Source organism: Geospiza fortis, unplaced genomic scaffold (assembly GCF_000277835.1).
Source record: "Geospiza fortis unplaced genomic scaffold, GeoFor_1.0 scaffold162, whole genome shotgun sequence".
Lineage (NCBI taxonomy): Eukaryota > Metazoa > Chordata > Aves > Passeriformes > Thraupidae > Geospiza > Geospiza fortis.
This window is the reverse complement of record NW_005054316.1, coordinates 6,587,347-6,601,102: the sequence shown is the minus strand read 5'-3', so window position 1 is coordinate 6,601,102 and position 13,756 is coordinate 6,587,347. Positions and strand designations below refer to the sequence as shown.

At 37.3% G+C, this 13,756-nt stretch overlaps 1 protein-coding gene across 5 annotated transcripts in view; it reads left to right on the top strand.

Moving 5' to 3' along the window:
• The first annotated feature begins 74 nt into the window (after positions 1-74).
• ZDHHC14 (zinc finger DHHC-type containing 14) overlaps positions 75-13,756 on the top strand; it is a 96,200-nt gene continuing 82,518 nt past the window's right edge. For 2 of the 5 annotated variants that reach the window (XM_005420112.2, XM_005420111.2), the window contains exon 1: positions 448-957. In XM_005420112.2, the coding sequence (XP_005420169.1) occupies positions 707-957 (251 nt within the window). In that variant the 5' untranslated portion in view covers positions 448-706. Of the gene's footprint in view, positions 958-13,756 lie in introns of all 5 variants that reach the window. The other 3 variants (XM_031056271.1, XM_031056269.1, XM_014306664.2) reach the window with 3 other exon arrangements.

Genomic DNA, 13,756 nt, shown 5'->3' with positions numbered 1-13,756 from the left:
CCGCTTCCCGCTGGACTGCGGCTTCGGGAAGAGGAGAGCTTCAAGTGTTCTTCGGAAGCTGGAGTTGCAGCCCCGCTCCTTACTTGCCTTTTTTCTTTTTTTTTTTTTCCCCCCTCCCCTCCCCCTTAATGATTTGTTTCGCGTGTCTCTCGAGGGAACGTCTTAGGAATGGTCATTTTTAGCAGTGGAATCTGCTGCGCAAAGGAGGATTATAACAAATCTCTATGAATGATAGACTCGATTGCTAAACCTTGCCTTGACCAACCTTCTGACCCTTGAAGAAAACTCTCAGGGTGTGCGTGGGAAGGAAAAAACCTTCCCATTTGAAAATAAACTTGATTTTAAAAGACTGATTTTTTTTTTTTGAGAGAGCCTAACTGATTTATCATTACTTTTTTTTCTTTTTGTCCTGTTTTGTGATAAGTTGTTTTTAAAAGGATTGTTCTACGTGGCTGTTTTGTAGCTGGTGGAGGAAGGAAGGATCCCTCTCAAGCGTTTTTGATATGACAGCTTTGGTTTCTGAAGAGTTAAGTGGTGTTTGCATGATACACCTATTGCTAGTCTGGTAGCAGACTTTTCATCGTTTTGTTTGCTTTTTTTATTAACTGGGGCTGGTGGAGAGGGCTCTCTTGGTCAGAAGAATATTTGCACATATATATTTGTATATATTTTTGGTGGGGTTCTCCCCACATTTTACTCTTTCTTGATGACTCCTGGAGGTGGTAGTGGGCCCATGAAAGACTGTGAATACAGTCAGATCAGCACACACAGCTCTTCGTCTCCCATGGAGTCTCCCCATAAGAAAAAGAAATCAGTTCCCAAGAGAAAATGGGAGGTTTTTCCTGGAAGAAACAAATTCTTCTGCAATGGGAGGATCATGATGGCTCGACAGACTGGAGTCTTCTACCTGACTCTTGTTCTCATCTTGGTCACCAGTGGACTCTTCTTTGCATTTGAGTAAGTGACTTTAAAGTCTTCATATATCCCTTGTCCTCCTCTAGATATTTACTTTCTGGCTGAAAGCAGCATTAACGTTTTTATTTAGGAGAATTCCACCAATATTGATTTATATAATTGAAAATACCATCTGATAAGATGCTGAGGGGCGCATAATACAGTTTGGGTTATCATACTCTGTGGAAAACTAATGAGAATTGAAGTTGCTTTTATACCACAGGTTTCCAGCTCTTGCTGCTCTTGAAAGAGGAGTGTAAAATAGCAGGTTTGGGATGACCAGGAAATTATGAGGCTCCTCATCTGTCAATTGCTCTGAGAATCAGAACTGGCACATGCAAAAAATACTGACCCTTTGTCACAGAACTGAATGCAAGAAAAACAGTTTTTTTCATAAGTTTATTAATTGGGCATGATTATTTTTTTTCTCTTGACATCATTTTAATAGCTTGTAAATGAGAATTTGAAGTGAGGAGGAAAAAAAAGAGCTGTACAATTTTGCATTTACCTAGCCTTCCACCACTAGGTAACAGCATTACTTTCTCTTTGTGATAATTTGTATGGGAGTTTAGTCTTAGTTGAAGCTACATTTGCTTTGGAGGTTTTGACTGTATTTTTTTTCGGTAAGCTTCTGGCATCCTTCTAGGGCTTTTTTCTCTGTAGCTCTGGAGTCCCCTTCATCTGTATAAAGTGAACACACAGTGACAGCAAATCAAATATACTGATTTTTGCTCTTATGTTGTAGTAGTTAAATTGACTACACATGGCAGTAAAGAATTAGGCACTTGATGTGAGCAATATTGTGTAACTTTTAATTACTTACTTTTATTTAGGAACCAAGTACAAAGAAATTCATACTGCTAAAATATTTCCCATAAGAATAACTGAGTTATCTTAAAGGGTTAGTAGTGCTCCTTTACCTGCTTTAAATTATTGTGGTTTGACTTGTGGCAGTAAAATATCTTCAAATTACTTTTTTTCTGCAATAAGAACTATTATTTATAACTAAGCTTCAATGCTGCCTCCAGAAATTGTTTTGCTAAACAGTACAGTTGAAAACCAAAGGTCATTCATTACTTGGTGTCTTCAAGCCAGAAGATAAGGACATTAACAAACCCTAAGTTTTACCTGTTAAATGCAGATCATCCTAACAATAGTGGTAGCAGTAAAGAAAGTAAAAATGCTCAGGAGGTAACCAGTGGCTAAATGTATGTGTGAGCTCAGTAGATGAATTGTCACTAGTGGGCTCCAGGTAACTTTAGAGGGGTTTATTAAATGTAAATTCTCCTGCAGACATTATGAAGGAGCTTAAGTATCATTTGAGTAGTTGAAATAACACAGACAATGATGGTATCCATACTGCAAGTGTGTTTACTTTCCTGGTTTTAAATAGGTATTAAAGGTGTAACCTTTATTAGTATGATAGTATTGCATTAGGACTGGGTGCTACTCTCTGCCCTTTGCCATGATTAAGCTTTTGGAAAGCTTTTCTATGTAGGCTGACACTTCTGTCTGTGTGCAGTCTCATCACCTTCAGCACAGCCCCTGAAGCCTGCTGGACTTCCTGGAGGTACCAGAGCATTGAAAGTATAATGTTTTATAATCAGGATTGTAAAACTCATTTATTAAGCCACCATTTGCAATTTATTTATATGTTTTAACACTTTGATCTTTCAGAGATAAATTTTTTTTGCAGCTGCATGATTCAGAACTTCTAAAACAGGATGGGCTGCTAGCTGTTCATCACTTTCTGATTTCATCGCTACTGTGAGCTACATGCTCTACCAGAGTTGAATTCTGCAACTTCCATTGTGTATTTGAGAATATTTGCAGTGTAACCATATGTAATTGACGAGATTTTTAGTCAAGGATTTTCATATATACTTGGTGCTTACTCTTACTGGCAGTCTTGAAGCAGGGAGGAATCTTGGGCTTTATATAATAGAACTGTATAAATTCTGTGTGTGTGTACTGGTTTTGAGTCACTCTTCTATCACTTGCACTCCTAAGGAAAATCAAAGTAGAAGGTGACAATGGTATTTCATTTTGATAATGATTTTGGTCTTTAGAAAGCCCTTGCATTGAAAAATTATTACTCATCCTCTGAAGGCTAATTAAAACCCCAATCTGAAGACTGTGAGAATGGTGTTCAATATGTCTGTGATAGTTAGACTGCAGAGGATTGTTAATGTTAGAAAGAGGGGAGTCTCTTACTGAAGAGTGTTACTTTCAAGCAGTTTCTACTTTTGTCTGTTCATAGTAGTGTGTATTGATCAGTGATAACATCCTGAGTGTTAAGTGTCACTGCCATTATTGGCTGATTTGATTATGGTGTTCCTCATTAACCAGCCATTTATTGAATATGACAGAAATGTCTTTCAATCCTTCATGTACCTGCGGAGCAAATGGTTTGTAAATGAACGTGTGCCCTGAAACATAAGGTCAGACTGCCATTGAAGAGGAAGGTGACCTGTATGTTCTTGGAAATGTTTGTTCTTTTTTTGCTACAGTGAAAATAAATTATTTTGTTCCCTTTGATTTTGGAAACTTGAAAATGGGTACTCATGGTTCAAGTTATTCCCCGGTTACAGGCTGGAAAGGGGGGAAGTAGGAAAGATTACTTTGACAGCTAATTCCTTGGAAAGCATCATGCTAACATAAACGTGCTGACATGTCCTTTATACTTTGGTTTCGTTTGTTCCTTCAGTGTGATTTCCCTCCCTTCTGTTTTACTCTTGACATCCATACATACAGAGCTGTATCTCATGTGCTTTGGAATGCACTCTTCAGGGAAGAAATACATTTCTCAGAGTCAGCAAATCCTATGTCTCCAGAAGCAAATGTATGTCACACATCTTGACCTGTATAGCTTTTGACATTGAGTCATGTCTTTGTAATCTTTCTTGCTTTGTATTTGTGCTTTTGTGCTTTTTTCCTGCCTACTTTTTCGAGCTCCTGCTTTCAGCTGGTTTTATTCCTTTCTCTCTGTTGACTTTTATCTCTCATATACTCAAAGTGCATCGCCACTTCTTCCTTTTATCATTTCACTGTTCTTTTTCATTTTCAAAGAGATAAGCCAGAATTTGCTTAAAAGAAAAACAACAAACCCTGAGTTTTCAAGCAGGTAAAATATTTTTAGGTCCTGCTTCCCTCCCTTTCCAAAGGAAGAGATTGCAAATAACAAGCAGTTTTATTTCTATAACTTGTTTATTAAATGTAATGTGAATGATTGCAAGCAGTTATGGGTCCTAAGAGGGATGCTGTGCTGAGCTGTTCTTAAAAACTATGCCTATTTTAAATAGTTCAGGATGAGACACCACAAATTACTGAATTTGTCTTTGAAATTTGGGTACGTTACTTTACCTTGAAACTTTTTTCTAACCCGAACCTTGAGTTATTTAGCTGTTTCTTCTTTTTTCTTGTAAATTTGACTTTGTGTTGCATTTTGTTTTTTTCCTTTGCCTTGCACCAGTACACAGAGATGTGTATTTTTCCAAACTACTTAGCACTCATTTATCAAGGTAGCTGCATTTAAACCTTAGAAAACAAATTACCTCTCCAAAGAGCAGGGTTAGCATCTGTAACTGAAGGGCGGATCTGTTGCTGTGTGTAGCCAGTAGAACCATTGTATTTACATGTATGTAAAGTCCTTTATTTGTGCAATAGAGGCAGAACTAACATACTTTATACTTACTGCACTTATACAGCTAGGTATACATATTCAAAAGAAGTAAGAGCCTTTTTTGCTCATGGTCATTTGGAGTCCTGTTTCTGTAGGTTACAGGAAAGCAAAATGGGGCCTGAGTGACACATTTAACACGGTAGGATTTGTGAAACAAACGTATTGTCGTTAAATGACAAATCTCATGTGGATACACAAGATCATGAGTTCCAGAGAGGTGGCTGATGACCTCAGCTATGTTGCTACTGTGAGTTGCCTCTGGGTGCTCCTTTTCCTCTTGGGCCTTGCTGGGCAGGTGGCAGGAAGGAACATGTCTGCACCTGAGCTGCTTCAGCTCAGGCAGGCAAATTAAACTTCCCATAAAATGTGGGTTTAAGGGAAGATGCCGACTGAACTGAATTGACTCCGGCAGAGTCATGTTTTCTTCTGTCAACTTTTTTGCAGGGTGAGTGGCTCTGGAAGAAGGTTGAAACAGATGGTAGGATGCTGGAAGGGCTGAAGCAGTGCAGCTTTTTTCTCTGTAAATGTGAATCAGAGCTCTATCACTTCTGATACCATTTGACGCTTGCACTGATTCAGCAAGCTGGAGGGTTTTTTAGTTTGTTTGTTTTGAGCTAACTACCACTTGATTTTTTAAATTTTTTTTTTAGTGAGCATTTGTGTAATTGCATTTTCTTGCAAAGGATGTATGCTGGAAAATTATTTAAACTGAGGCTGTTTATGTGCATACGTGTGTACAAACCATTGATTTCTGTGCTCTCGCTGTTGCTGGCAACCTGCTCCATGCCTCCCACTTTGAAAACCGGTGTGACTGGAGAACATTCATGAGTCACACTTTCTGATGCCGTGTGTGGATTGTTCAATATTGAACTTCTGTGCTGGAGTGGTGTAACTTGCTGCTCACTGCAACAAACCTCTGTGTGTAAACACTGATGTCAGTAAGCTGAGCATTTTCACTGTGGTATCAACAGCCCTTGTCATCTTATGGCAGGTGTTTTCTGCTCTTGCAGAAGGTGGTCTCTTAGCATGACATTGTGTGCCAAGTAGGTGGAAAGTTCCTCTGATAACCTCCTTTATCTTTGTTCTTCTGCTCTTATAAGTTACTTGTGCCTCTTGATGACCCTGTCCTTAAACTATGAGTTCTTAGAAGAAAGTGCTACCAATCCGACTTCAACTGTTAGAGGCTGCTCTAAACTTATAGGGCATTTCTAGCTGAAGATGTCAAAATGGATTTTAAAGCAAAAATCATAGTATATAAGCTAAAATTATTATTCAACAAGAGAACTGCATCCTTTTCTACGTGGAAGGCAGTCACTGCCTAATTGTGCATGGTGACATAGGTGAGTGTGGTGTTGAGTAGGTGTTCTTTTCTCCCAGTTTTACTTTGTTGTTTTTTTTTAAAAAACCTGTCAATAAAATTAAATCAGAGGAATATTTCTGTTCCTTATTTTGTCATATTATGCATCTCTGATAACTTAGTGAAAAAGACGTGGAATAGAGTAAGTCTAATCTTTAGGGTTTACACTTTGTATTGAGCAAATGATTTCTAAGGGACCGTATGCATTCCAAACAGAGTGTTTATTCTTTGCTCTTAATTGCCCTGAAAATGTTAACTGTCAGAGTCAAATATCTTAATCTACTAAGTATATCTAATACTATTTTCTTGATGAGGGACTTTTTTCATTACAAAAGAAGACTTTCCTAAGTTTCTCAGTGATCTGAGCAAGTGTGTCTGCTGAAGTTTGTCCCTGGCCAAAAGAGAGCAGTTTTGTACTACCATATCTCAAAAGTAGTGCATCACTGAGCAGGTATGTCAGTATAAACTTGTAAACCTGCTTTGAATGAATTGTATGATATAAATTGAAATAATTCTGCCCAGAAATTAACTAAAGGCATTTGATATTAGGTCATGCCCTTCTGTTTTTCAAGGCTAGGTCTATTTACATGGAAATGGACAATGATTAAGTGCTTCATTTTTCACAGTAAAATTCTGTGTGGATAACAGAAGGAAGGATAACCTCTCATGTTTTTAAAAGTTGTGTCTTCCCCTGAAACTGCAGAAACTTTTAGTGGTTTTGTAACATTAACCCGTGTTTCAAAACAGCTTTTTTCTTTCTTTATGAGGGTGTTTGTTTTGGTGGTTTTGTTTTGGCTGGTTTTTTGGTTTTTTTTATATTCAGCTTAGTTGATGGCCTTTATCTGCTGTTTCATGTAGAAGTTTTGAACTCTTTTTTATTTTTCTACTTACATTTCCAGCTTTTCTTTGTGGAGGTACGGGGAAATGAAAATAGGGACTATAGTGGTGTAATGGGATGTTGGCTTCTCAGATGCTATATCATTCGGGGACCTCGAGGAAATCATTATGTAGCTTTGAATCATCAATCCATGTGCATCTTCAGAGTGAAATGTGAACATTAACAGTCAACTTTGCCACCCAAAGCTTTGGGAAATTCAGTCACTGCTGGCTGGTGGGTGATAGCTAGGCTCACCATAAGTCTTGTAGATAGGTATAAATCCTTACCTGGAATATTTTATATTAATTCCAGAGAAGCAGGGAAAAAAGGTAATTTTAATAGTTTAGTTCTTATTTTTTAGATCATTTATATATATATACACATATATATATACATATACACATATGTATATATATAAACATATATATATGTGTGTGTGTATATGTGTGTATATGTATGTATATACATGTATGTATACATATGTTTACAAATGCTGATAGCTAATACTTCTCTACATCTTGAATCTCAAGAATAGGGGTTTTGATTTGTAATCTTGTGACAGTTGTTTGGTACAACCTATCTTAATTTATCACTGAAAAGTTTGAGGTTTCTATTACTGATATGTGCATATTATGCCTGTTTTGTTTTGTCCTTCCCTGAGTAGGTGCTGTTGTCCCTTTGTCTGAATGAATGTGTGTTAAAGGTATCTTTTGGAGATTAGTGTAGTCATATTAAATAAATTTAAACGATTGAAATATCTATCTGTTCTTCTTGGAAGACTGGTATTGTCATGTGGCTATCTGGAAGTCTTCTCATATCAACTCTGCAGAAATTTTCATTTGTGTTTTAGAGGAAAGATGGTCTTTTTCAGGTGTTTGTTCAAGCTGGTTTCTCAGGAATCATGTTAAATGTTTAAGTTCATATAAAGTATTCTTTAATTTCATGTTGAAAATTGGGATAATTATGCAAAAAATACCTTCGTTGCTATATGATTTAATTTCTGTCATAGCTGTCATGTTGCATTATTATTTTGTAAATGGCATTTCATACAAAACTAAGTATTTCAGTGAATCTGGATGACCAAGAAATTTTCTTCTCAGTGTGGGCAGGGGGAGGGATGGCAAAATACTGCATTAAAAATATATGGGTTTTTTTGTAGATTGTAACACCTAAGTTTTACTTTTAAGTAGTTAAAAACCCCAGCAAACTAAGGTTTCTAATGGAAATGGTCTCTGTTATAATGCAGCATTGAACTGTTGACTGTAGCACTCAAGCACAAACTAATTAATGAGAAAGTGAAAATTGCTGCAGAAGAGGAGAAATTGGAGAATATTTTTAACTTTCTAAGCTGCATACTTGTTTCAAAATGGCCCAGCCAAAAACCCCTACAGCACTAGCTTAAAATACTGGAATATTTTGAAAAATTGCTTAAAAAGTTGAACAGCTTTATCTAGGAAATTTTTCTTATTCTGGTAGGTTATTCTTGAAAGTGAGGCTGTAGTAGCTGATGATCACTTGAGGTGCAGGCTACTAGTAAAAAGTTTGCACACAGCAGTGCAGTTCATCTTTGGTGTGGCAAAGCTGATGGAGAAAGGGGGGGAAATTCCCCTGAAGTCAGCTGGAACTACCAAAAGTTTATTAGACTTCATATAGTTACAGCTCATTTGTATTTCAGAAATTAATACAAAACTGTAAAGTGGATAAATTTTTTACAAATCAAAGAGACAAATTGAGAAATCGAGATGAAGCCTATATGTAATAGCCCCACGTAAAATTCTGTTTCTCATGTTGCAGAAGTACTGAATGATACTAACATAAAACATTCTTATGGAAGGATGCTGGAGTTGTTTTGGAGTTTCAGTTTAGGGCAACATACGTCCTGTCCCTTTACTGTGTGGTTTCTGTTTGTATTTGAGCTCCTGCTCATCCAGCAGTGAATAGTCAAAGGGGGCTTTTTGCAGTGTGCATCAGTGGAGCTCTTACCCAAATGGATCCTAGAACTTCAACTACTAAGTTGACAGTGTGCTTTAGTGATTATATATGATGATTATATATGATGATACAATTCTGTGTATGATCACTTCCATTTCATCAGTGTCCATAGGGTTTATTTACATTAATGTGAGGTGGTGCCTAATGAGGTCTTGCATAATGAGCTTGGCTAATGAGATCACAGCTGGTTTTATGTTTTTCCACCCCTGCTGTCCCCTGAAGTTGCTTACTGCAGTAAATGCTGGCAGTGTGCATTTGTTGTAGTAAATATGCAGTCAGTTCAGCTGGTTCTAAAAATTTTACTCTTGTGTAAAAAAAATAAATTATGAAACTAATCAAATAGAATACTGAAAATCAGATTGAAAACAGAAACCCTGAACTCACAAGCTGATGTACATAAAATCTGAAGTGAATTTTGTAGTTTAAGTGCAAAATAATGTTTTTACACTGTCTGCATTGAATGAATCTATGAAATTAGTTTGAAGGCTTTAGTATATGTCTTGTACATGTGATCAATATATATCAGCTCTTAAGAGCAAGCAACAGATATATTAGAATTTATTAATATTTAACATAAATATTTAGCATAATACTAAAAATTATGAATGTAGATTAAAAACGTGGTCAGGAATTGGAAGCTTCCTCTTCCCACCACCTTGCAAAAGGAGTACCAATACAAAAGTTTCTGATTTTGATAAATTTTATATCCCCTCTTTTTTGGACTGTATATCACTGTCTGTATATCAGGAGCTTGCAATCCTGGTCTTGCGTGTCCGTTGCACTTGTGAGGTACCCCACTGGTTACGAGTGCCATGATTCCGGGCAGAGAAGTGAATGTCAGATCAGCCTGTACTTAAATTTTGCTGGCGTGCTTGTTTGTGCACATAGTGTGGGTTTTCATGGCACATCTATGCATGTTCCTTAGTAAACACTTTTTTTAGCAGAAAGGGTTTTCTAGTGTTCAGTTAGTACATGGATGAGTTAGAATTCCTTATTTGGAACTGTGTAGAGCACTTAAAAGTACTAGGAAGAAAAGTAAAAGCATTTATAAACTTGCTTCTTGTGAGTGTGGTTTCCTTAGAGCTGAAGCTCATAATGTGTCTATATGAGGAAAAAATACGTTTTTTAAGATATTTTTATTATTTAACATCATTTGAGCTCTTTCCATGGCTGAGAGTCACAGGGTATGGGAACAGCAAGTAAACTCTATCACTAGTCAGGGTAGATGTGTTCATGAAGTGTGCTGCATGGAGTGATACCAAAAATTGGAGTGCATGGTTAAAAGAGGCTATTCACTTCTGATTTGCTTCAGTGCATTAGTTTGGAGAAGAGAAAGCTTGTGAGGGAAGCCTAATTAATAAGTACGTGATGGGGGAGAGGGAATGGAAAAAAAGAGCATTGGACCCTTCTCAGTTGTGTTCAATGACAAGACACAAAATAAATTACCTTTAAAACAGAAGAAAGAAGGGTGGGGTTTCTTGGTTTTTTGTTTTGTTTTGCTTTGTTTTTCTCATCTGCCTGCCTGTTTGGTTTTTTTTTTTTATTTGTAGGGGTTTTTTTTGCTATGAGGATGATTTGGCATGGGCATAGGTTGCCCAGTGAGACTATGGACAAACTGAAAACCAGCCAGATACAGACCTGAGCAGTCTCCTCTACCTGACCTTGCTTTGATCTGGTGAAGTTAGACCGAATTTTCAGACTTCCTATCCTACCTCAGCTGCCCTGTGTTATCTGTGAAAATCAGAGAACTTACCATAACACGGCAAAGCAAGATGTTTTTAATCTAGCAAGATAATTTGAATCTTGTTTTGATGACTCATTTATCACCTGCATACTTTAAGAGAACTTCAGTTTTATCTAGTCATAAAATATGAACCTAAAGTCTCAGTCTAACGAAAGTGAAAGTCATAGCTGTTCTTTTTGACCCTTCTCTTTTCTCACATTTGAATGTGGCTTTCTCAGTCCAAAGTGCATTTTCTAACAGTTTTTGGAGGTTCTTTTCCTGTTTTTTTCTGCTGTTCCTCATCAAGCTTTGCCCTCTACTATTCACTGGCTTTTGCTGAATTATAGTTAGTATTTTCTTTTCTTATAAATAACAGCATTAGGTTTTAATAAATTTCATACAGAAGAATGTCTTTGTATACAGTTGTTCCAGCAGTCTTATATGTTTATCAGGTTGTCTTAGTCTTGCTTTTGTAAGCTTTTCTCTCCTTCCATCAGTATTCCTAGACACTTGTTCACTTTTAATAGGCTAAGATCACTGTTGCTGTAGGAGTGTGAAGCAGTAAAGTTGAAAAACTTAATTTTTCTCTTTCCATAGTCATTAAAAATGAGCGTATGTTGTTTGGTTTTTTTTCTCTGTAATCTGCATTGTTTGCCTATATCATTTTGCAGATATGTGAAATCATGGGGTCTCTCTCCTTGTGCTTGAGCCAGGTCAAAAAGTCCTTCAGATCCTGCAGGTTCAGCTTCCTCCTTGAGCCTGTTACTTGACAAGATCAGCTTCTGTACCTTAAATGATAGTGTGTTCCAGCTTCTAAACTCCTAGATATGAATGAAATGGCTTGTTTGAAAAGCTGCTAAAGCTGGATTAGTTATCTTTGGGGAATGGAAAACACCCTAGATATGTCAGATTAGTCCAAGCTCCCTTTAAAGGGTGATTTGCTTAAAAAAATTAAATGTGTAAATAATTCCAGCAAGGCAAGTGTCCAGTTCTGGATTAAAAACTGGAAATAAAATAATAAGATAAGAAAGCTTAAATGATACAGAGTGTATTTTATTGAAGCAAAATATATATATATATATGAATCTCTATGTCCCATAGCAGCTATCAGAATTAAGTTTCTCCAAGGATGGTGAAAGACAAGGGGGACATCTTCCCATAACACATATCCAAAGCACTGTTTTTTTAGAGTGAACTCCATGTCTGTAGACCTGCCTGTTTTGTTTGAGAGACCAAAAGTTGACATTCTGCTCAAGAATTCAAACAAAGCTCTAGAGTATTTTAAAGGAGCATCCCAGTTTCCTTTCTGTTTACAAGTCTCCATTGCTGGAAGATAGCTCTGATGATTGTAGAGTGCTGAAAAGGATGAACCCACCTCTTCCCTTCTCCAGGCCTCAGATGTCACTTCTTTTGTCTTGCTCTGCTATTTTCCCCACCCAACAGTGAGCCACTTCAGGGAGTTCCCTTCCTGAACAAAGACTGTCCTTCCCTTCTGCCCACAGAAAGAAAAACTTTCTGCTGCTGTAGATCTGAGCTGAATCTCTGAAAATTCAGAAAAAATATTATTACTAGTGGGAGGCAGGAGGTTGTCATATCATCTCCACTGTGATTTGGACCTGTATCCCAGCTTTAGCAAACTTGTTAAGTAGTCTTGGCTCTTTGGCATCTGTGAGGGTGAGAACAGAACATCTTAGTTGCTTAATGAAAATGTACAGAGTTCAGACTTTTTAACCATACTTTATTTCTGAAGTAACTGGGTTGTAGTTTGTAGAAATTGAATTGCAGCATCTTTCAAATAGCACCCCTTAATTGTTCATATCTTAGAGATTTTCTGTTTTTTTTTAAAGACATCCAATTTGTAACACAACATAAGCAGTAACTGAAGCAGTGTTTCTCCCTGCATAATATCTTGGGTAATCTGTGTTCCCCATTTCCAGACTGCAGAGCCAATGCATTGTATTGCATTTGATAGCAGAGCCTATGGAAAGCTCCGTGAACGCTTCCTGGCTTTAGTCTGTGTAAAAACAGCTGAGTTAGCTCAAAATATGCCAAACTGAGCCAGGATGGGAGTAGTGTCAATCCTTGCCATTTCTCCCAGCTTCAGCTGAGATAGCAAACAACGTAGGGAATAGCATGTTTCTCCACAGTCCCACTTAGTTGCCTGCTTGGGTGGGGTTTTTGTTTTGTTGGTTTGTTTACTATTGCAAATGTTGAATCTTTCAGCTTAGGAGGTTGTAGGAAGGACGATAAAGCAGTTAATCGAAACCTGAACAGCTGCATGCAAGAGACTGTTGGAGTGTATGTCTCTATTCACAGTGCGATTAAAAAATGGCCTTTGAAATGATTTTGTTAAATAAGACACCTAAAGCTAATTAGAGCAGAAGGAATTGTCTATAGAGCAGAAGATGGGGAAGAAGTTGTGGACTGAAATCTGACAGAGATTAATATAATTCAATATAAGACCTTGAAAGGGTAATCATTCTTTTGCAAGACCCAAAGCTCAGAAGGCTCTCTTCACCTTGAGGTGTGGAGGCTTTGAGACTTCTCATCACTGATGAGATCAGTGTTCATCTTTAGAGTATGGGTTTTTTCCTCCGCAGACTCTTTTAGGATCAAGCTGCACTGTGCATTGTTTTTAATACTGGCCTCTGAAAGCTGGAATCTCATTTCCAGTACTTGAGTGTATCACAAGTAGTGTGCTGGAGGGCAGAGGGACATTGCAGAGGAAAGCCTACAGGGACTGGGTGGAGTAAAATAATTTTGCTTTTTTACTCAGTTCATACTCGAGAAGAGTTTCAGAAACAGGCAAATGACTATGAATGTGAAAATCCAAACAGTCTGATATGTGGAAAACAACTGACATGCTTGAGTCGCAGTAAGTGAAGTTGTTATGGGCTGATATCCAGCTCAATTGAAAGGTAAACATGCCTTTCCCAATGCACATACCTTTCTTTCTGTTATTGTATCCTAGAAAACTTTAACCAACAGTTCAGGTTGCTAAATGGTAGTGAGGGTGCATTTACCCAGTGGTTGACTGTTCTTGGTGAAAGTAAGTTTATTTTCTGTTCTGAAACTTTTATAAACAGTTGTTGGCACTAATTCTTGCTGTTGCAACAAAGAAATGCCTTTTGCAAAAGGAGATCAAAAGTTTGTTGCTTCTTAGTTCAATAC